Below are 24,295 nucleotides of genomic sequence, written 5' to 3'. Positions count from 1 at the left end.
AACGCTCAGGGGTTACTCCTGGCTATGTGCTCAGAAGTTGCTCCTGGCTTGGGGGACCATATGGGACACCGGGGGATCGAACCGCGGTCCGTCCAAGGTTAGCGCAGGCAAGGCAGGCACCTTACCTTTAGCGCCACCGCCCGGCCCAAAGTTTTAACTCTTTTTTTTGTTTTTGTTTTTTGTTTTTATTTTTGGGCCACACCCAACGGTGCTCAGGGGTTACTCCTGGCTGTCTGCTCAGAAATAGCTCCTGGCAGGCACGGGGGACCATATGGGACACCGGGATTTGAACCAACCACCTTTGGTTCTGGATTGGCTGCTTGCAAGGCAAACGCCACTGTGCTATCTCTCCGGGTCCGACTTAGAATTTCTTGATTTTATGATGATGCATAATCAAACATTTGGAAGAAATTATACTTCAAGATATTATCTTTTTCCTGGATAACAACCTATGTTATGATTCTCTAGTAATAATAGCTGCGGAAGTGAGTCTCAACTCTAAGTTCCAATCACAAGCACTGTCTCTAGTCTTTCTGTTGTCTGGGCTAGTCCCCTTATTCTAAAACATGCTTTGTTGAAGATGATTTTGTATAAACTCTATGCTCACATAAGTTCACTTGATAAATCAGCAAGTTCTAACAAAACAAGATGTAAGCAAAACATTTCCCAAAAAGGCAAAAAAGTTCATTTCTACACGGCAAATGCTTTGTGAACCATAGAAACAAGAAGTATAAAAAGAAGCATTAAATAAAAGATTTTGTTTTTATTTAAAATAAAATGCATTTATACAGACTTTAAACAATGGATTATTGGACAATACTGGTAATCCACCCCTCTCTGGCACCCTTTTGGGCTATCATGAGCTAGGAATTTTCCGACTAGCACCAATGCAGATTGTAATAGCGCAACAGACTAGAACACAGCCAGTCCGAGTTAGAGTTAAAGGTGTTGGGCAAATCATGACTATAATGAAGTCATTTTTAATTTAGCAGATATTAAAACTGCACATTATATATTTAAAGGCATTTAATTAATGAAGAGATGCTACACCTAAGCCATTTGCTAGTTGTGAGTAGTTTTTAAAAAACTGTACAATTTTATAAAATTTGTGTTTGTACATTAGTTACACAAAACGCATACTTCATAGACCTTTACTTCATATTGTAATGCAAAAGTTGCATATTTTAGGCATACAGTGAATATGCTGGTGAATACTAAAAGTGTTGTAATACAATATGGTGTAAAAATAAAAATAAGAACAATATACATACATGCTTATTCAAGGACAAAAACATAAACCAGGATAACAGACTAACAGCATTTTCCTTCAAGGTCAATACAGTGACATTATTAAATCTCAGGCATCTTTTGCAGGCCTGATTTATAAAGGGAGGGAGAGTCTAATGGAGACCAAAAACAGGATACAATTTAAACACAAGGTCAAATTAAACATACATTAAAAAACACATGCATCAAACATGATAAATAGACTTCATATAGTTTAAGCCCTGGATAGCTTTAAAGTAGATGGCTTTAGTTTCGTACAGTTTGGCTAGCTTAAATCAGTGATGTTTTGTTCCTGGCTTGCCCACTAACTGTTTTCCATTCATGGCCCTAAGGAATGTGTGCCATAGTTACGTCCATATACTGTATCAGGATAGCAGATTAATAGTAGTGCTTGTTAGTGCACGTAGTAACTGGTCTGATAAGGAGGAAAGTTTTCATGATAAAATGATACATTTCAAGCTTACTTTTATTAAGCAGCATATAACAAACAGCTTTTTAAAGTTAAATATTCTTATGGCCATGGAGCTTTATTACACATTATTTGTATTCACACCCAACCACTGGTAAGTTTGTAGAACATCTCTTCATCTAAACTTTCATTTTGGTCTTTTGCGCGTGTTGAAAGAAATATGTATCCCCCGATGAATTCATGAACCACTTTGCAATCTACTTCAGTACAAATGAAGGACAATCGTACTTCATCTGCAAACTCTACAGTGACCTGGAACAAGACAGAATTCCCAGTGTTGTTTAAGGCCTTATGAGTTTGAAATCAATCAATATATTTTTATTGGTGGGGGGGAACTGGGCTGTACCCAGAGGTTACTTCTGGCTGGTGGGGAGCATCTGAGGTGTGGGATATTGAACCTGGGTTGGCAGCTGCTTGCAAAGAAAACACCCTACCTGCCATATTATTGCTCTCAATCCTCATTCATTCTTTTTTTTCTTTACTCCCCCCCCCCCCATTCATTCTTTCTTAATTCTAAATTAGTAATGTCTTCAATTCCAAAAGAAAAGTTTCCTTTTTAGGTTTCATGTTCTAAAACAAGACAAAAGGCAAAGGGTTTAGGTTATTAACTTTCCAAAAAATATTTTACTTCAATTAATTAGAATGTCTCTCCAAGTCATGAGGGAGAAAACCTACTTTGTGTGTGTTTAATTTGAAATTTACTTTAAATACTGAACCTTTATAACTATCACTAAAGTATCACTGAAGTACTTCAGAGTAAGATTCTATAAAATTGTAGAAACTGATTCAACAAAACAAATAATCCTAAAACAATGACTTATTAGTGAAAGATTGAAACGAGGGACAATGTGATAGAAAGTTATAGACTTGTCAGGTTTTCTGCTCCATGCACCTGATATAGTAGATCCTATTCTATTACTCGGTATGTGTCATGGACAATAATGGTCCTTAGGATTTTAATTTTATTAAGAATTAAAAAAATTCAATCACAGTGAGATACACAATTACAAAATTGTTCATGACTGAATTTCTCTACATTTATTTTGCTTTTGAGGCTAAACTTGAAATGCTCAGGGAACCATATATGGTGCAGGATGGAACTGTGGTCAGCTACATGTAAATCAAGTGTCTCAATCACTGTACAATCTCTGGCCTAAGACTCTAAGTTTTAGAATCCTCTTTGCCAAGTAGGGTAAGTACCTCACTGGGAATAGTGATGTAATAGAGACAAATGTAAAATATACAGTGTCAAGATTGCCTTAGAGTAGGTATTCAATAAGCATCTACTATGAGTGGATGAGAATCTGATCTTAAGAGAGATAAGCAGGGGTCTGAGCGGTGGGGCAAGTAGTAAGGCTTCTGTCTGCTTTGCACATGCTAGCCGAGGCCTAGGATGGACCATGGTTCTATCCCCCGGCATCCCATATGGTCCCCCAAGCCATGAGCGATTTCTGAGCGCATAGCCAGCAGTAACCTGAGTGTCACCGGGTGTGGCTAAAAAAAACCAAAAAAAAAAAAAAAAAAAAAAAAGAAAAAAGGAAAAAAAAGAGAGAGATAAGCAATATTCTAAGTAGAATATAGTCATAGAATTTAAGTGATTGTGTTAGTCATAAATGACAGAAATTTAGGGAGCCAGAGAAATAGTACAGCAAGTAGGATGTATGTTACCTTGCATGCAGCCTGTCAGATTCGATCCTTGGCACCACATATTAAATTTATAGATTTACCAATATGCAAGTTTAAGTGAGAAATTAATGACCAATGATTTTTCTATATATAGTTTAAAAATAATGGTATAGGGCCAGAGATGTAACTGCATGGCAGAATGCATTGTGGTTGATAAAATCTTTCAACATTTGTAGATCTTTTCAAATTTCTTGTTTTCTTCTTGGGCCACACCCAGCAAAGCTCAATGTTTACTTCTGTCTCTGCACTCAGTGCTCAAGGGACCTATATTATATACTAGGTATTAAACTTGGATTGGCCGCGAATAAGAAAACTATTGCTTTGGCCCTAATCTTCTTTTTTTTTTGGTTTTTGGGTCACATCTGGCAGCACTCAGGGGTCACTCCTGGCTCTGTGCTCAGAAGTCTCACCTGGCAGGCTCGGGGTACCATAAGGGATGCTGGGATCCAAACTGGGATCTGCCCTTTGTTGGCTACGTGCAAGGCAAACACCTTACCACTGGCCCATGGCCCTAATCTTTTCAATTCTTAATTTACTAGTTTTTAGCAGGACTATATATTTAAGCATTGTTATGGACTTACCATTTTTATTTCCCAGTTTACATTCCACTGTTTCATGTTACTGAAACGCCATGTTTTAACTGCATCTCCTGTGCTGGCATCCATCCTAATCAGTCTATTGTATGCAATCCCAATAAGTTCTTCTTTTTTGCCACCTTGGAACCTGTAACATTCAGATTAATGTTTAAGAACATTAGGGATGAAATGAAATACTGGACTTTTATCTTATCTTATCTTATCTATCATCTACTGATATACACTTTTATATCATTTAGAATTTTTAAATCTAAACTTTTATTTTATTTTATTCCAAAATCATTTACAATTTATTGTAAATAGTTCAATATATAGCATTAATCTTTTTTTTTTTTTTTGGGGGGGGGGTTGGGCCACACCTGGTGATGCTCAGGGATTACTCCTGGCTCGTGCTCAGAAATAACTCCTGCCAGGCTTGGGGGACAAAACGGGATGCTGAGATTTGAACCACCATCTGTTCTGGGTCAGCTTCGTGCAAGGCAAATGCCCTACTGCTGTGCTATCTCTTCGGCCCCAAATTTTTAATGAAATAAGGGAGAAATAGATGCAAATATAGGTGACAAGCAGAGTCACTTACCTTGCAATGAAATGTGTGATGCCAAATTCTGGTAATGATTGCCAAGCTTGAATAAACCTCATTTTGGCTTCAATTAGACTCATCTGAGCTACATTTTGATGGGCCTCCAAGATTCTTGCTGATATCTGAACATAATTAAACATCATTTTTACCATTAGACATACTTTGTTATGGTAGAGCAAATATAAATACTTAATTACAATATTAAGACAATTCAAGCAAACACAGATGAAACTTCTATTGTTAAATGATATGGTTGTAATTTTCCCATACATAAGAACTTAAGAACCATAAGATCAGAATGAATACATAGAGTATAAATTTCTAGGAGAAATATTTCTTAGCAGCTTTAAAATGTACATTGAATGATTTGCTTTATAGAATTAAAAGTTCATTTTAATTTTTAGACTCATTCTGGGAAGAATAATCCCATAAGAAATAGAACCATAGGAGACTATGGTCAAGATTTTAAATTAGTTTTTTCATAAATATGAAGAACTTACCAAATCTCTTATATAGCCTGGCTGTGGATGGCAATGCGAGGAAAGAAAAAGGAAGCAGAAAGAAAAAAAAGGCAATCAGAAAAAATGGCAATGAAGCAAAGAAAAGTTGAGGTAACCTGCAAACCAAACTTCCAAGCCAAAATACATGCAAAAAACCACTTTAGATGGAAACCAAGCAAAGTAAATGCAAGCATGGAAATGAAAAACGAGGAAGCGCAATTACTTTCTATTTAGAATACTGAGAAACACTCCCCATGGCTTTAGATAGTTAAGTGTTACTAGAATTAAAGATAGAAAATACAAAGAGCAAATACCACCTCTCTTTTCCCCCACTTTGTACCCATTCATACTGGTTAGGTTAAAGCTCATTACTTTAGTAAAAAAAAAAAATTAATATCCTAAGGCTTTTTTTTATCTTCTCACATTTAGCAGATATGACCCATGCACTGCTTTTCAGAAATTCTGAAGGCATATGCAGTGACCATACTGTTTATTTGTACAAGGAAAAGCAGTTACCATCTGTTTTTTGCATCCTTTTTCCTGGAAAGGAAAATAAAAAGATGCCATATACTACACTAGGAATGTTGGCTATAAAGATAGTTTATTACAATTAGAAATAACATAGATAAAAGGAAACTTTTTTTTTAAATACAAAAATCCATTGGGAAATATGTTCTTTAAAAATACTCAAAACATGGAGAATTAAAATAGATCATGAAAACTTTATTGATGGACCCACTGAAAAACCATGAGTTTAAATCTTGGAAGGGATGAATGGCCCTCTGTACCTCATGGTCTGCACACCTTCCTATCTGGCCTCCAAATTCCACTAGATTAACAAATGCTAAACATCCTGTCCGATGACTAACACAGCTTCTGACACAAAACGGCAATTAAACCTTAGCCTAATAGGGCTTAAAAGCAACAGAATTTGCAGTTGACAATCCAGCAGGGAACTTAGGGATAGAAAACCACCTTTTAAGGTGGTTAAAAGCTTCTGAGAAAATAATAATAATCTTTGAGAACTAAATCCAAATTCAGCATGCTCCATTATTATATTACTTGAAGGTATAATAGTACTGCTATCAGGTATTTTCCTGACAGTAGTATGGAAAGATAGCTAAGATTTGAGCATAGTCATTCATTGTCATTGAATGAAAATGTATCCACTTTTTAGAAACAATTTACAAATAATTTTTACTTGCAATAACTAAGAGTAAAAAAAAAGAAATTTATACTCGACTCACTTTCCCTTTTTAACTTACAATCTACATTCCATAACTCCCTAGGGCAAAATTTCCTCCATTCCGTACTACTCCCACGTCATAGGACTGTGGGATAAACACTTTTCCATGTAGCTTAATAACATCTAAAACTTACGCATGGCAATGAGAAATTCTGAACATCTGTAGTGAAATGATTTTATACCCACATGATAAATATAATTAAGGTTAAGTATAAGGGTTTGGGGTATCTCATTGAGTCTTTGCCATTGTGTTTTAAAATAATTTCTCAAAAAAGATAGTACTGAAACTAGATAAAAATGAAATATTTATTTTAAAGTTCTTAAGTACTCCTTCCTCTCCCCTAAACTGAAGCTTTTCCTTTTATGGCATAATGTTTGGTGTGGAGTGTACTGTGGGCTATCCCAACAGCAGTTCCCTTCCAAAGAATCTTTTATGTTGCATTGAAGAAGCATTTTCCTAAAAGAGCAATCCTTTTATGGTATTCCTATCCAGGGAAGGAATTCTAAGCAGAGTGAACAAAAGCAATGAATGTCAATTAAAAGTTACTAATAATTGTCAGTAGTAAACTGACAATGTACCAAGAAAATGCTAAAAAAAAAATGGACAGTGTTAGAAAGTACATTATTTCTACTTTTGTAAAATTTGTTTCTCCTTTTTATTTTTTGTTTTTGGGTCACACCCGGCAAGTGTTCTGAGGTTACTCCTGGCTCTGCACTCAGAAATTGCTTCTGGCAGGCTTGGGAGACCATATAGGATGCTGGGACTCAAACCACCATCCGTCCTGAATCATCTGCATGCAAGGCAAAAACCCTTCCACCCTACCACTGTGCTCTTTAGCCCCTATAAAATTTATTTCTAAAGTTAGAAAAGCCAATTTTAACAGTAAGAGTCATTAAGAATTTTGTTGGGAAATGCTACCTGTGCTTAAGTAAATGTAATCGAAAGTAAACATGAAGAATAAAACTATATTAACTAAAGAACAAACTATTAGGAACATATTGTTTTCTGAAGGAATATATTTAATAAGATGTTTCAACAGAGTGATGCAAGTGTTCTAGAGTAAATACGTTCCCGGTCATTTCACATCATCTTCCTACTCAAACCGTATTAAAAATATAGAGATCTATTAAACAGATGAAAGGCTCTTAAGTTCACGTTGGATGGTTAGAATATAAAAGTACCTTTTAAGAGGGGAAAGTAATACCTATACAAAAATCATAAAACAATAGATGAAGTAAAATAATAAGCACCTGTTTGTTCTTGTACTTTTTTAGATAGCGAGGGGACACCAAACATTCAGGATTTATATCTGTTGTGATCTGCTCTGGTATTAACTGAGGATCTGGGTTTAAATGCTGCATCTTCAAGAAGGAAAGAATATTCTGAACTTCTAAATTATATGAGCTGTCTGCCATAGTCTTGCCTTTGGAGGCTAATCTGCAAGCTGCCATCCAGTGTGCATACTGTTTTTCCTGTAGAAAGAAATATTGAGTTATGAAAGTAGCACACAGTATGTCTTATGTGTTTAAAATATAGGAATGAAAGAAAAGTTTACTTTAGTATGGCTTACATTGTCACAACGAAGCCAGATTTCATTCATGCCTTCAGCAACTGGAATCAGAAGTTTAATGTTAAATTTTTGGCCTGAAATGTTTACATCTGGGGTAACTTCACATCCTGCAGTAAAAAAAAAAAAAAAAAAAAAAAATTAAAGTTTTCAAATTTACTGCTAAGAAATCCTGTTAGGGCATTGTAACATGTTGAATTTTCCTGTTAAGACTGCCATAAATCTGGAATAGTTTTGCTGTTGTGATCTATATAAATCAGAAAATAATTTATATTTAGTGATTGGGGGGGGAATGGAACATTTTATCTACCATGCATAAGGTACAAATTTGAAAATGATCATTGATTCCTATCATTTTTTTTTTTTTTTGGAACCATACCCAATGATGCTTAGAACTTATTCCTGACTCTTTGCTCAGAGACCATATGTGGTCTCTGGTTCCAAAGATAGTACAAAGGTAAGGTGCTTGCTTTGTATACAGACAATCCCCTGGCACCACATATGTATCCTGTGCACCATTGGATATGGACTAAACACAAAATTAAATTACTGTATATAAGCAACTATCCTATTTAATTACTCTACATGCCATCAATCCATTGACCATTTCTCAAACTTTTTTTCAATTTTTAGACCTGAGGAACCCTATTCTGTAAAAACTGAACTTTTCCAAAGTTAGCAACATATTTTATTTATTTATTTATTTATTTATTTGGTTTTTGGGCCACACCCGGTGGTGCTCAGGGGTTACTCCTGGCTATCTGCTCAGAAATAGCTCCTGGCAGGCACGGGGAACCATATGGGACACCGGGATTCGAACCAACCACCTTTGGTCCTGATTGGCTGCTTGCAAGGCAAATGCCGCTGTGCTATCTCTCCGGGCCCCTAGCAACATATTTTTTCAGTTCTTTCTTTTCACCTTTTATCATGTCACCTCCAACTCCCTCATCCTGGCCTCTTCTCAGGCTGCTAAGCATTAAATCACTGATAAATAGAATTTATTTGAAATTTATGTTTTCCAGTCTGGGTTTTTGGCATTGGAAGCCCTTGATTATAGACATTTTCTGTATTTATTTCAAATCTTCTCAAGCCTCCTAGCCACTCACTCTCAGGAGATAACCTCACCTCTTTTTGTTTTTCCCAAGAACACAAAAAACCATCAAAATGAAACCTTTACTTCCTACCATCATACCAGGTAATGTCAAAAGTGCTTGCTTCCAGGGTATCTCCGAAGGCTCACCTACTCCAAATCAACTGTGTACCATCCTAACAGCCTTGCCTGCCAGAGATATTCTTACTTTATTCTTCTATTGTGACATTTCCATTGACATTTAACTTCCATTATCTCTGGTCTTAAACCACAAAAATGCCTCACTGCTATGAAATCTCTTTGATTTGTTCTTGATGAAGGTCATTACCTATTTCCTATGGAGGTTTTAACAACCATTATCTCATTTTCATGATTTCCCTAAATGGGTTTTTACTGTCTTATTTTAAGCTCCTTTCCCGTAATCTAATTATTTCTTTAAATGGGTGCATCAGGGTCATGTTTTCAGTTTTTTCATATACACTGTCCTATCTTTAATTAACTCTACCACATTGGTATAAAACTCTCCTGTTACCTAGTAGCTGCCAATTTTTTTCTAAAATATATCCCAACATAAGCATCTCCAATATAAAACAGCCAAATTAAAATAATTTTTCTCCACAGTCCCTGTTTGTGTATATTCTGAACAATTCTCAGTCTGCTGATTAGACTCCTTCAGTATTTATTTAATTCGCACTCCTTTCTCCATCTTTGTTTCTTTTGTTTAGGGGCCACACCCTTCAACACTCAGGTGTTACTCCTGTTGCTCTAAAATCACTCCTGGCAGGTTTGGGGACCATATGGAATGCCAGGGATGGAACCTGGGTTGGACATATGGAAAGAAAATGTTCTACTTGCTGCTCCAGCCCCTATCCACCCATTTTGAGAACTTTAATTTGGATCATTAACATAGTCTAAAAGGATTCTTGGGCCTGGAGAGATAGCACAGCGGTGTTTGCCTTGCAAGCAGCCGATCCAGAACCTTAGGTGGTTGGTTCAAATTCCGGTGTCCCATATGGTCCCCCATGCCTGCCAGGAGCTATTTCTGAGCAGACAGCCAGGAGTAACCCCTGAGCACCGCCGGGTGTGACCCAAAAACAAAAACCAAAAAAAAAAAAAAAAAGTATTCTTTTGGGGCCAGAGAGATAGCATGGAGGTAAGGCGTTTGCCTTTCATGCAGGTCATCTGTTCAAATCCCGGTGTCCCATATGGTCCCCTGTGCCTGCCAGGAGCAATTTCTGAGCCTGGAGCCAGGAATAACCCCTGAGCACTGCCGGGTGTGACCCCCCCCCCCAAAAAAAAGAAAAAAAAAGTATTCTTTTATTTTGGGGGGCCATAATCATTGGTACTCAGGGATTACTCCTGGCAAGGGAGACCAGATAGGATGCTGGGGATCAAACCAGGGTTGACTGTTTGCAACGCTTGGTACTGTAGAAGCAGGCAGTAAGAGGGATAGAATCTAGGGCTCTGCCCTTTAATTCATATCGTGACTCCATTAGTTTTGCTTTAATATAAATTTCTCTAGATTGTGTGATCATATTTTATGGTATCTTGTGACTTTAAAATCGAAATTAGAATTCACTTATCTTTTATCATCCAAACTGAATCTTAAAAAAAACTGTTATGTTTTCTTTTGCTTTGGGTCCATACTTGGCAATACTAGGAAGAGCACCTTAACTCTTACAGTCTTTTAATATGCTACAATTTTTTTTTAATGTAAGGCTTTTTTTTTGAAGGATACTAAGGAGAATGTAGAAAATGGGGAGATGAAAAAAGCCAAAAAAGGGAACTTGTTTCCTATAAAAGGACATGGCAACCCCATAGGTAGAGTATTGTAAAAGAGAGATGATGTACCCATTGTAGGGTTACAGCCAACCCCTTAGAGAAGTGCATCTTGAATGTTAATTAAGTACTATTTATTGCCTGAATTGTAACTTTATGCCCAAAAAAACATTTTGAGGAGTAAGACTATACTTCCTTCTTGCTTATATCTCTACCAGCTAGCAAAATTTGTAAAATCAGTATACAATTAATATTTAGTAAAGTGAAAACTTTAGAGCTTTAAATTTTAAATTTGTTTTGTTTTGGGGCTCAGGGTATCATATGGTTCTGGGAATTAAACTTAAACTGGCCCTGCAAGTGTCTAACTACTGTACTATGATCCAGTCTGGATTTTAAATCTTTAAGAATCTTAGGAAAACACTGAGATCCACATAACCTATTTTTCAAAACAATGAAACTCGTTCAGTAGCAGAGCAGAACTGAACCACTTGATTCTTCCACTGGCCTTAGCTTCTCAGTGCAATGTGCTGGGAAAGTGATCCTTTGGGAAGATTTCAGAGTGGTGAAATGAGAACTTCACTACTCTGCCACATAGGAAGAAGATTAAGATGTAAAAGGGACAAGAGAAAACAGAAACTGGAAGGCAAATCTAGTTACTAAATCAAGGCTGGATCGTCTAATTTGGTCTTGGGCATCTAGAGAAATATAGGAAAGCTACAATGGAGGAAGAAATAATTCAGGTCCCCAAAACTGAATTTGTGATTTACAGGAAAAGGCAGTGAACCTAATTAAAACTTTTAGAACAATTACAGAAAAGTTCAGTACACAAGTAGGACAGAGGAGCTGGAGAGATAGTGCAGCGGTAGGGCATTTGTTTTGCATGCAGCTGACCCAGGACAATGGTGGTTCAATTCCTGGCATCCCATATGGTCGGTCCCCCGAGCCTGCCAGGAGCAATTTCTGAGGGCAGAGACAGGAGTAACCCCTGAGCACTGCCAGGAGTCGCCCCCCCATAAAAAAAAGTAAGACAGAGATTTTTCTTTTCTATTCTGTGTATAATGTAATGGTTCAGAAAATGGGCAGAAAAGAGATAAGCAAAGACTTAGACATTTGCTTAGACAAGCAAAAAATAGTTAAAAAGCATTAATTTGATCCTGGAGAGATTGTACAGTGGTTAGGACATTTGCCTTGTACATGATGACCTGGTTTCCAGTCCTAGAATTCCATATGGTCCCCTGAGACTTGCTAGGAGTGATCCCTGAGCACAGAGCTAGAAATAAACCCTGAGTATACTCAAGACTCCTTCCCCCCACCAATTTTTTTTTTTTTACATTAATGCCAAGAAAGATTAAAAATACAGATCAAGGGCCAGAGAGATAGCACAGCGGTTGGGTATTTGCCTTTCATGTGGCCAACCTGGGACGAACCAAGTTCACTTCCCAGCATCCCATATGGTCCCCTGAGCCTGGCAGGAGCGATTTCTGAGTGCAGAGCCAGGAGTAACTTCTAAGCACAGCAGGGAAACAAAACAAAACAGATCAGGGTTTCGGAGAGTATGAAACAGACAAGTGAATGGCTCTTGTAAACAAGAAAAATTAAAAATTCTATTGCCCAAATCAGAAGTATACAAGAATCTTATCTAAGAAACAAGAAAAAAAGTCATACTTTGAGTAAAGACTACAACAAAGATTCCAACAAAACATGTGTGGAACTGAGTGAGCAAAATTGTGGAAGAACTAAATAAAATGTTATTATGAATATAAGAAACATTTCCCCAGATTCGGCTGCAAAAAGTGGTCACTGAAATCTTCCTTACCTCGGAGGTTCATCTGATGGGCTGGAGTGCCACTGGATTCTTCTTTGCTCTTATAGCAAGATATAGATGTATCTTTAAAAGTACACCAATATTGTTTATAACCTTTCAGAGTCAGCTTTTTTGGCCTACATTTCAAATAGAAATGAGAAATATCACTTAATGAACTTTATAAATGCTGTGTTTTAGCAGCAAAGTTAAAACATTAGAAGACTGAGTATGAATTTTACACACAATGAAGTCAGTTCCTCTGGCCAGTGCATTCCATTCAGTGTCACTGTTACTGGTTTTGTTGTTCCTTTCTCCCTTCTCACCTACGCAGGAAGACTTCATAAAGCATGCCTCTTGTGAGCAGGCAGAAGAGAAAGCCAACAGGGGCCAACATTAATAATTCTGTCGTAGTCGCTCTCTTCCACCGTTAGCATAGGAGGGTAGGAAAAGAATTTTGAAGGAAATGTGGAAAACTGGAAGGTTCCTGGGTCCCATAATTACCTGCAGGACCATGGGTATCTGCAGGTCTACCTTTGGAAGTTCTCTGAAGAACCAAGTTACCTCACATGACCCAAGTGTCCATCTTATTCAGGGATGTATTTCAATGATAATTTAAGCTTACTATTCCAACACCCCAGAGAAAGAAGACAGGGAAGTCACAAGGAAGAACATTTAAAATGATGTGTAAAGTGAGAAGAGAGATAGTAGGCAGCAACCATCTCAACTCTTTCATCTCAACCATTCAACTCTTACCTCAGAAATGTTACTAATGCTGAACTATTATGCAGTTAGCTTTTATAGTTTATACAAAAAATGGCTTTATGGTTTGCATTTTAAGTACTTTTTTTTTTTTTGATTTTTTTTTTTTTTTTTTTGGTTTTTGGGCCACACCCGGCTGTGCTCAGGGGTTACTCCTGGCTGTCTGCTCAGAAATAGCTCCTGGCAGGCACGGGGGACCATATGGGACACTGGGATTCGAACCAACCACCTTTGGTCCTGGATCGGCTGCTTGCAAGGCAAATGCCGCTGTGCTATCTCTCCGGGCCCTTTTTTTTTTTTTTTTTTTTTTTTTGATTTTTGAGTCACACCTGGCAGCGCTCAGGGGTTACTCCTGACTCTACGCTTATATATCACTCCTGGCAGGCTCGGGGGACCATATGGGATGCCAGGATTCAAACCACAGGCCTTCTGCATGGAAGGCAAATACTTTACCTCCATGCTATCTCTCCGGCCCCTTTAAGTACTATTTTGTATCATCTCCTTTCCTTTCTCCTATTCCTTAATGTTAAGCTCTTTATTCTATGAACTATGACTAGATTTACTTTAAAAATATAAACAGGAGACCTTTTATAAAAGACCTCAAGAACAAATGAATTCAGTAAAATCTGGGCTTCTAAATACCAAGTAACCCCTGTCAATAAAAAGTATTCTGTAGTTTCACAGTAGAGATACTCTCTACTGTGTATTTCAGATCTACATGATGCAACCTAAGTTATACAATCTTTTCTCCCTCACATAAGAACAAGGTTTTTATCAGTTAAAACAACGGGTGCTGTGGTTTAATTTGCTGAAGATGGTTATTATTCCTTGTGTAATTTAGGTGTTCACCTAATTTGTATTTTAACATATATTTCATAGAAATACTTAAATTTCAATAATGTGATCATAACACTAAACCTGACATTTATAATTCATAATATGCAGAATCTCTCCTTATTTTTTGTACTTACTTAAAAACTTTAATATAGTCAGCAAGTTCAGGAATGGAAGTGATATCACCCTAGAAAAAATTAAATCATTAAAAAAATTTTTTGAAATATGAAACTCTGGTAGCTTCAAAGTATATATAATGTAGAGCATAGGAATTTTAAAGGTTAGTTATATAATATAAAGGCATTTTAAAATGCATAAAAAGGTAATAAAATTTTAGTGAAAACAGCAATTATTACAACCAAAGGAGTGGGGATTTGGTTAAAGAGAGAAGAGCACATATTCTGCATGTGTGAGGCCCTGAGTTCAATCCCCTAGGTATAGTCTTGGTGCCTCTTACCACAACAATAGCAATGCTGCAAAAATATATGCAAATGTTGTAAGTCATTAAGAGCTCAAAGTGTTTCTTCCTTAATAACTAATTCCTAAGCTTTAAAACAAAATTTAATATTTAAAAATAGCCCTGAAGAACCATAGTGACAGTGTAGCCCAAAACAAATAAAAAAGTCCTCATTAATTTTTCTTTTCACTTTTTTGTTGTTAGGTTTGTGCTCAGGCAACAATAGGTGGTGCTGGGGATTAAACCCAGGTCTGACACATGCAGACCTATACTATTTCTTTTTTTTTTTTATTACTCTTAAGAGAATATACAACATATCAGAACACTGATCTTTACTGTGTGGGAAATATCAGAAACTAAGTAATAGTTTAAAACTTGTCCTTGAAATTTCTGGAAAATAAACAGTATTCTCAATACTGAGTATCCCCAAACACTTAAAACACAGGATAAATAAAATCTAAAAAAAGTACAACCATCAAGGCAAATTAAATCAGTAGGTAAAAAGATTTACCAGAATCGTTGAAGTTTTACCGCCTTCCAAAGTAATCTCCAAGTCTGAAAGAGCAGCATCAACTTCATCAACTTCCTTGTCACTGTTGTTCAAATGATTCTCTGATGTCATGATTGACAGTTTATTTATATGGTACTGAAACCAGAAATAGCATTTAAATGATTGTTCCAACTGTAAAACTTCAAAATGAGAGTCATAGTTATTTAATGCTTTTTAATCACCTAAATTGCAAAGTCAGAAAGAACTAGAAGTGACAGTAAAGAAAATAAAGAGCTATAGCACCTGAAATTAATGTAATAATTTTATAATAAAAATAACAGAACTAAGGATGGAGAGATAACAAAGCAGGTAAGGAACTGCCATACACCATACACATGGCCAACCCAGGTCAATCCTCGGCACTTCATATGATTCCGAGATTGCCCGTGGTGACCTTAAAATCAAAATAACAGTAATAATCTTATGAATATAATAGTTTGAGGCCACAGATCAAAAAATTTATATACCGTACACTAGGATCAAAAACTGAAATAACAGTATATTGTAGCATTATTTAATGCATTCATATCAAATATTTAAAATCAAATATCACTCTTATTACCGCAAAGGAGTAAGTTAGCTATTCACTACTGAGCTGAAAACTAAAACTTCACCTTTTTCTTACTTTCAACTAATGCTAAAAACATGAGATGATGTTTATACTATTACCTAAGAATCATTTATATTAAGCTCATATGTGAATACAAACACACACAGAGTGAGTGAATGTGTGTGTGTATATAAGTGTGTCTATCTGGTAACTACTCTAATGTCTTGAGAAAAACCTTTGGATACAGAAAAACAAACAATAATTTTAAAGTATACCAAGGTAAGTGGACTTAGACCAAATTTTAACCATTAGATTTTGATGCTAGACTTTAGATTTTTATATATAACAAGACAGAAATTTCAAATCGTTAAGTCAGGTATTCATGTAAATAATCAATGAACTAATCTCAGGATAATTATCAATGTTTTAATTTAAAATTAGCTCCTAGAAACAATAAACCAATATTGGAAAGTAGTCGGTTACAAAGTCCATTTATATAAGACAGCTGTATTCCTTTATACAAATAATGACTCAAAAGAGAAAGAGATTCAAAGAGTGAATCCCATTTAAAATAGTGTCCAAAACTATCAAGTACCTAAAAATCAATCTAACAAGAGAAGTGAGAGACCTGTACAATGAAAACTTCAAAACACTTAAAAAACTGAAGAACTAAAGATACAGAAAAACATTCTCTGCTCATGGATTGGAAGAATCAATATTATCAAAATGACCATTTAACCTAAACTACTATGTAGATTCAATGCTAGATTCCCTATCCTAATTCAGACAAAATTTTTCAAAGACTTAGAACAGTCAATTATAAAGTTTGTGTGGAACAATAAAAGGCTTGGAAAGTCAAATTCATACTGAAAAAGAAGAAACTGGGAGGCGTCTTATTTCTAAACTTGAAGCTCTATTAAAAAGCCATAGTGGTCAAACAGCATGACATTGGAACAAAGACTTTCAGACCAGTGAGTCAGAATAGAATATCCAGTAACAACCTTCCAAGTATGGTTAATCTTTGACAAAAGAGCCAAGAAATTGAAATGAAATAAAGACAGTTTCTTCAACAAATGGCATTGGAAAAACTGGATAACCACGTGTAAGAAATTTAAGATCAATCTATATCTCACACCTTAAACAAAAGTCAATTTAAAATGGATAAAAGAGCTTGAGATTAGACCTGAATCCATAAAGTTCATGGAAGAAAACATAGGCAGAACACTCTAAGACTCAGACCTCAAAGAAGTCTTCAATGATAGGATGCCAATGGCAAGGACTATAGAATCAAATCTAAAAAAATGGAACAACATCAAACTAAAAAGTTTGTTTGGCCAAAGAAATATGGGCTAATACCAGAAGACAGCTTAACTGAGTGGAAAAAATTTTGCACTCAATACACTAGATAAAGGCTTGATATCTAGGATATACAATGTACTCACAAAGGTTAACTAAACAAAACCAAAAAACTCTATCAAAAAATGGAAAGAGGAAGAAAATCTCTGAGGAAGATCAACAGATGGCCAAGAGACACATGAAAAAAATGTTCATCATCACTTATTAGGGAAATCCAGATCAAAACAATGAGATATCATCTTATACTAGTGAGGATGGCACCTCTCAAAAATACAGGAAACAATCTGTGTTGGCAGGGCTATGGTGAGAAAGGAACTCTCATCCACTGCTGCCTGGTCCAATCCCTATGGAAAATAATTTGGAGGTTCTCAGTAAACTCAAAATTGAGCTGTCATATGACTCAAATATTCTAGTTTTGGGTAGGACAGAAAAACATTGATCCAAAAAGAATGTATGCACATTGCTATTCATTTGCAGCATTTAGTACAACAGCTAAGACTTGGAATCAACTTAGATGCCCAGAAAAGGAGTGGCTCATGAACACACACACACACACACACACACACACACACACACACACACACACACACACACACACAGTAATACAACATAGCTGTAAGGAATCATGAAATCATGCAATTTGCTGGAACATAGATGGAATTGGAAGATATTATGTTAAATTAAATAAGCCAGAAGGATAAATAACAAATTATATAACTTATACGTAGTTTTTAGAATAACTGCATGAAGAAATGCAATGGTTAAAATGGGAGTTTTCTTGAACACTCGTGGCCTCAGAGTACAGCAAGGAGAAGGAAAGAAATTGAACGGAAGAGAAAAAACAAATAAGGGTTAGGGGAGAGAGAGATAGCACAGTGGTAAGGCATTTGCCTTGAATGTGGCTGACCCAGGATGGACCTGGTTTCATTCCTAGCATCTCATATGATCTTGCGAGGAGCGATTTCTGAGCACAGAACCAGGAGTAACCCCTGAGCATCATGGGGTGTGGCCCCAAACCAACCAATTAATAAATAAATTTCTAAAAAAAAAAAAAAAGGAAAAAAAGGAAAGAATGGGGACCAGGAACCAAGTGGTCTAAGGTACATTGGTGGTATTAAAAAAGGGCAGAAATAAATGTCCAAGCAAAAGGCAACAACAATGGAATCAAGACACCCAAACTTTAACAATCTAAACTTAAAATGGCCCTGTTATACTAGTAGGCTGGGAGTTTTGGTATAGGATGTACCCTGGGAACATCGGTGGAGGGAGGTCAACAAGTGGTGGGAATGGCCCTAATTCACAGTGTCTGAAACCCAACTATGAAAGACTTTGTAAATCACAATGGTTTTAATAAAATAAAGTAAAAATTGGGGGCCAGAGAGATAGCTTGGAGGTAAGGCATTTGCCCTTCATACAGGAGGTTATCGGTTCGAATCCCGGCGCCTCATATGGTCCCCCGTGCCTGCCAGGAGCAATTTCTGAGTCTGGAGCCAGGAATAACTCCTGAGCACTGCCGGGTGTGACCCAAAAAGCACACACACACACAAAAGTAAAAATTAAAAAAAATGTAGTGTGAATTATGGCTAGTCTTTGGCCATACCTTCAGCTTTGCTAAAACATGACCCCTACAGAGATAGAAACTTGTGTCTACAGGAACTGGAGCAACAGTATAGTGGGTAAGGCATTTGCCCTGCATACTGACAAAACAGGTTTGATATCCAGCATTCCATATGGTCCCTTGAGCCCCACCAGAACTGATTCCCAAGTATAGAACCAGGAATAAGTCCTAAGCATTGCCAAGTGTGACCTAAACATCATTCCTCCCCCACTCTGAAAAAAAAAGAAGCTTGTGTTCACAACTCACAAAGAACATGGACCGAGAGGCCTGGCTTACAGTATATTTAGAATCATATAGAAAGCTGACTTTACAAAAACAAAGATTTTAACTAACAAACTTTGGTTCTATAATACTCATTTTTACTCAATACCACAGATGATTCTGAATCAAAAAGTGCTATGAATTATATGGGAGGAAACCTAGTTAAAAATGGGATTAGTCAGAAAATCCAGGATTGCTTTCAAAAGTGCCTGGGATCTACTTAATATTAAAAAAAGTATAAGCAGCTCCTTTCCTTGCCAAACTTTGAATTTCTCTCTCCTCTGGTTCTAGATCAGGGGTCTCAAACTCGCGGTTCGCGGGCCGCAAACGGCCCTCCGTACAACATTTTGTGGCCCTGCCCTAGAGGAATCTTTTTTTGTTTTGTTTTGTTTTAGTTGTTTGGGTCACACCCCCCAATGTTCAAGGCTTACTACTGACTTTGCACTCAAGGATCACCCCGACTTTGCCTCTTGCGGCCCCCAGGTAAATTGAGTTTGAGACCCCATCTAGAATCTCGATAGTTCCCTGAAGCCTTTGGGTTAGTCTTTGTAAAGACTTCATTACCTTAGGGGATTTATGAACTAAATTTGAGTTTTAAAATGGTCTAAAAAAACTATACTTAGGACATTTAGTCCACACAAAAGTCTGTGGATTCTTAGTATTTTTTGTTTGTTTGTTTTAAGGTTTTGGGCCTCACCCAGTGACACTCAGGGGTTACTCCTGGCTATGTGCTCAGAAATCGCTCCTGGCTTGGGGGACCATATAGGAAGCTGGGTAATCGAATCGTGGTCTGTCCTAGGCTAGCGCAGGCAAGGCAGATACCCTACCTCTTACGCCACCGCTCTGGCCCTGGGTTCTGAGTAGTTTTATTATCCACTGAAATAGAATATTTGCTGTAAAACAGATGGGAAGAAAGCTGCAGAATATAGTAGGTCTGTGAAAGACAACTCTGGATCCACTTCTATAGTACCTAGTACAAGTGAAAGGCAGGCAGTCAGTCTAAGGACCTGTCAGCATAGAAAGATTTTCTTTAACACAATGCAGCTATAACAGCTGGTTGTTGGTCCCGACTGGCCAAGGATTTCAGCTTTTGATCTAACCCTAAGACCTCCAATAAAATGCTCTGATTAAAAAGAAAAAGATTTTCTTAAAAAAACACACACACACACACACACATGGGCCCAGAGAGATAGAACAGCGGCGTTTGCCTTGCAAGCAGACGATCCAGGACCAAAGGTGGTTGGTTCGAATCCCGGTGTCCCATATGGTCCCCTGTGCCTGCCAGGAGCTATTTCTGAGCAGACAGCCAGGAGTAACCCGATCACCGCCGGGTGTGGCCCCAAAACAAACAAAAACAAAAAACAAGAACAGAACAACAACAAAAAAAAACACACATATGGGGCCGGAGAGATAGCATGGAGGTAAGGTGTTTGCCTTTCATGCAGAAGGTCATTGGTTCGAATCCCGGCGTCCCATATGGTCCCCTGTGCCTGCCAGGAGCAATTTCTGAGCATGGAGCCAGGAGCACTGCCGGGTGTGACCCAAAAACCACAAAAACAAAAACACACACACACACATTCCATGTTCCAGTACCAATCCCATTACAAGTTTAACATTCCCTCCACCATTGTTTTCCAGTTTTCCAGCAATTGCCAAGTCTGCCCCCTGACAGGACAAAATACTTTATTTTATATTTCTTGTTAAAACTAAATAGTAATGGAATTATAAAAAATAAACTTTATTAGAAGAAACCCCCCCCCACATATATATTCCTATAACAAAAAAGATAATTATTGGGGCCAGAGTGGTAGCACAGTGGTAGGGTGTTCGCTTTGTATGTGGCTGACTCAGGACAAACTCAGGCTTTATCCCTGTTATTCCATATAGTCCCCTGAACCAGGAGCGATTTCTGAGCACAGAGCCAGGAGTAACCCTTGAGTGCTGCTAGGAGTGACTCAAACAACCCACCAAAAGTAATTATTAAAGACTACATAATAAAATCTGCTTTTTACCTACATATATTCATGTGCATTATTATGATATAATTAGCAAACTCTTTACTAAAAAATTGAGACTGTATTCTAAATAAGAAAGATGTAGAAAGGGTAGAAAGCAGGGCAAGCAGTCAGTCAATTGTTTGATCCTTGGCAACACATATGGTTCCAGGTTTACAAAAAAAAAAAATAAAAAACCAGGAGGGATTATCTAAAACACAATAGGCTCCAAAATTTAATCAAGAAAATCTTCAGATAGCCTGAATAACTCTTTTTTTTTTTTTTTTTTTTTTTTTTTGTGGTTTTTGGGTCACACCCAGCAGTGCTCAGGGGTTATTCCTGGCTCCAGGCTCAGAAATTGCTCCTGGCAGGCACGGGGGACCATATGGGGCGCCGGGATTTGAACCGATGACCTCCTGCATGAAAGGCAAACACCCTACCTCCATGCTATCTCTCCAGCCCCATCCTGAATAACTCTTAAACACAATAGAAGATAAGCATTTAATTGAGAAAGTCCCTACAAATAATTGACTAAACTGCTTCCTAAGTCATCAAAAATTTCCATGTCTGAGTTTTGTTTCAATTTCTATTCTCATAGACAATGCACTTAAGAAGGTATCAACAGATTCTTGAACAGAATTTTTGAACCTTCATTGGAAAATATCTCTGGGTGCTTCTAGGCTCTGAAGCATACTTTGAAGATTGGGAAACTAATTCTACTGTGCTACAAAGCCCAACGTACTTATTCATGTTAAATGTTGGAGGTGGGCATCAATGCAGAGCAGTTCCCTTAAGGGTCCTCTGTGCTTATTCAGAGGAGCAGCCTTTGATTCAGATCCCCTCCCTCACAAATAATCAGTAGCCCTGCTTCCCCAAAGCAAAAGGTCCAGATCACTAGGAAAGGTGGAAAGGCAGTGTAGGCAATCAGGCAAAAGAAGATGATTCCCAGGAGCCCTACACTAATGAGGACAGGAGAGAGATGGTGGGGTAGTTAGGAGATGGCTAAAATAGTAAAGTACATAGCAGGAGGTCAGGAGCATAATGAGCCCTTAAAGATGAAGCTCCAAGAGAAGTAGACATTGACAGAAAGAAGATAGATCACTGAAGTGAATAAAGGCCAACAAGAAGCTCAATCTCAAAAATGATAGAGAAATACAAGTAAAAGGGAAACTAGGAACCCAAAATCTGAGATATAAATAAGCAGCAGCAGGGCCAGGTTAATCTGGAGCCCCTAGGAATGAGAAATGAGAGGAGAGAGACTGGATGAGCCCCAAGTGGCTTCTGGTTGTGGAAGTTATTTTTGTGTTTTAAAGAACAGGGGTTACTCCTGCTCTACGCTCAGAAATTGCTCCTGGCAGGCACAGGGGACCATATGGGATGCCGGGATTCAAACCACTGTCCTTCAGCTTGGGAGGCAAATGCCTTACCTCCATGCTATCTCTCCGGCCTCAGGCCTGAATGTTTTTAAGGATGCTAATTTGTAGGTGCTACCCTAAAGTTATTTTATCAGGTGGGCTAGCTGTAATAAAGTGGATGATTATTTAATAAATCATAGTACAAATCTGAAGTCAGTAGTGTGCAAGAATCACATTTTAAAAAAGTTAAGGGAAAATAAAATGTTAGTTAACTTTATTTTTTCTTTCTATTACAAAAAACTAACAAAAACATTCAAGAAAATGTATACAACCCAATTTTCTATCAGTTAATAAGAATCAATGGAGGAACATGTGAAAGCATTTAACTTCTAAACAACCTCTGTCTATCCTCATTCCAACGCCTATAACATGAGACGATTTCTTTGGATTATTACCATTATAGTATTCTGTTGCCCATTTGGTGCCACATCCACACATTCATCTCTCACAAGATTCATAAAGGGATCAATCCTTACAGTATTCCTTGGAAATGTGTGCCACAATCCAATTTCAATGATAGCTTCTTGTTTGTCAATTTTTTCAACTCTTGAGTACTGAGTTTTGCACCTAATGTCTACAGGCTCCAAGATCAAGCTTTTAACTATTTTTAAACTTTACTTAAAAATTAACCTGAAACTAATTTTTTTTTCTTTTTGGGCTGCACCAGTGATGCATAGGTGTTATGCCTGGCTATGTGCTCAGAAATTGCTCCTGGCTTGGGACACCATATGGGACGCCGGAGGATTGAACCATGGTAGTCCTAGGTCAGCACATGTAAGGCAAAAGCCTTACTGCTTACTTGCTTGCGGCCCTGTGAGGTATTATATTTTTAATAAACATTATCTTCTCAGCTACTTGTGAAATTATGCCAGGTCATTTCAGAAGTATGATTTTACAGAATTTATTTCCAAGGGGAAATTGGGCTTGTTAACTTCAGATGTTAACAATTTTTCTTCTAAATGATATAGAAACATAACTATTATGTACTCCACTAATCTTAGATAACACAACAAAAACCACTATATAATATGCTACTGAAATTATTGGCCTCTTAAGCACTTAAGGATAATATTCTATTTTTTTCCCAATTTCCCATTCCTGATATTTCCCATTACCTGCAAAGCTGCGAACATCATCATTTCTTCTTCTGTGCATTCAATTTCTTCTAGGAGAATAGCCCATTTGGCCTGCTCATAAAGTTGATTGATTCTGATTGCATCATACTGCAAAATAAAAGACATGATCATGTTGCAATATGTCACCTTTAGCATTAAAATGTTTAAAAACTTTATTCACTTTTAACAAGAAAACTTTCTCTTGAAGTTTTAATTATACTCAAATACAGAATAATAAAAGTATAGAGTATCTATACCCACATGAAAATTTCCTTTTAAGTGACATAAAATTTTTCAAGATTAATCTATTACTGATTATATTAAAAGTTAAATATTTTGTACATATTATCCAAGGAAATAAATCCCAACTTGAAGTATGGCAGAATTGCTTATCAGCATTGTTACTGTTAATTTATCATACTAAAATGTCAGAAATTAAATTACTGGGGCAACATCTTGATGACTGTGGGAAAAAGCACATTAGACCCAGTGTCAGGTTCATGAAAAGTTATTTTAAGACTCCAAAATAAAAGAATTTATATGCTTAAGTAAATATATGTTATTAAATTAGCTACTGTATTGATAAAATCAGTCTTAATACTATTTTCAAATGTTAAGATACAGTACCCACAGCCACCCCAATGAATATAATTATGTCCCCTAAACATAATGTGTTATGGCCAGAAAAGGACTTGAATTATTTTTTTAAAAGTAGTTCTACTATATATTTTTTTACTAATTATTTCAGCAGTTAACAAAGATGTTATTCTTATTGACATCA

General features: G+C 36.9%; 1 protein-coding gene across 4 annotated transcripts in view; it reads right to left on the bottom strand.

Annotated features, from left to right (window-relative positions):
- Positions 1-743: 743 nt before the first annotated feature.
- Positions 744-24,295, bottom strand: part of FERMT2 (FERM domain containing kindlin 2) — a 104,846-nt gene continuing 81,294 nt past the window's right edge. For 2 of the 4 annotated variants that reach the window (XM_049767196.1, XM_049767213.1), the window contains 10 exons: positions 23,515-23,622; positions 15,167-15,301; positions 14,336-14,385; positions 12,618-12,742; positions 7,936-8,042; positions 7,616-7,837; positions 5,119-5,139; positions 4,616-4,740; positions 4,024-4,165; positions 744-2,008 (listed from right to left, as the gene is read on the bottom strand). In XM_049767196.1, the coding sequence (XP_049623153.1) occupies positions 1,835-2,008; positions 4,024-4,165; positions 4,616-4,740; positions 5,119-5,139; positions 7,616-7,837; positions 7,936-8,042; positions 12,618-12,742; positions 14,336-14,385; positions 15,167-15,301; positions 23,515-23,622 (1,209 nt within the window). In that variant the 3' untranslated portion in view covers positions 744-1,834. The remainder of the gene's footprint in view (positions 2,009-4,023; positions 4,166-4,615; positions 4,741-5,118; positions 5,140-7,615; positions 7,838-7,935; positions 8,043-12,617; positions 12,743-14,335; positions 14,386-15,166; positions 15,302-23,514; positions 23,623-24,295) is intronic. The other 2 variants (XM_049767205.1, XM_049767222.1) reach the window with 1 other exon arrangement.

The sequence above is a fragment of the Suncus etruscus genome, chromosome 2, assembly GCF_024139225.1.
Source record: "Suncus etruscus isolate mSunEtr1 chromosome 2, mSunEtr1.pri.cur, whole genome shotgun sequence".
Lineage (NCBI taxonomy): Eukaryota > Metazoa > Chordata > Mammalia > Eulipotyphla > Soricidae > Suncus > Suncus etruscus.
The sequence above is the reverse complement of the archived record's forward strand: the minus strand, read 5'-3'. Positions and strand labels throughout refer to the sequence as shown.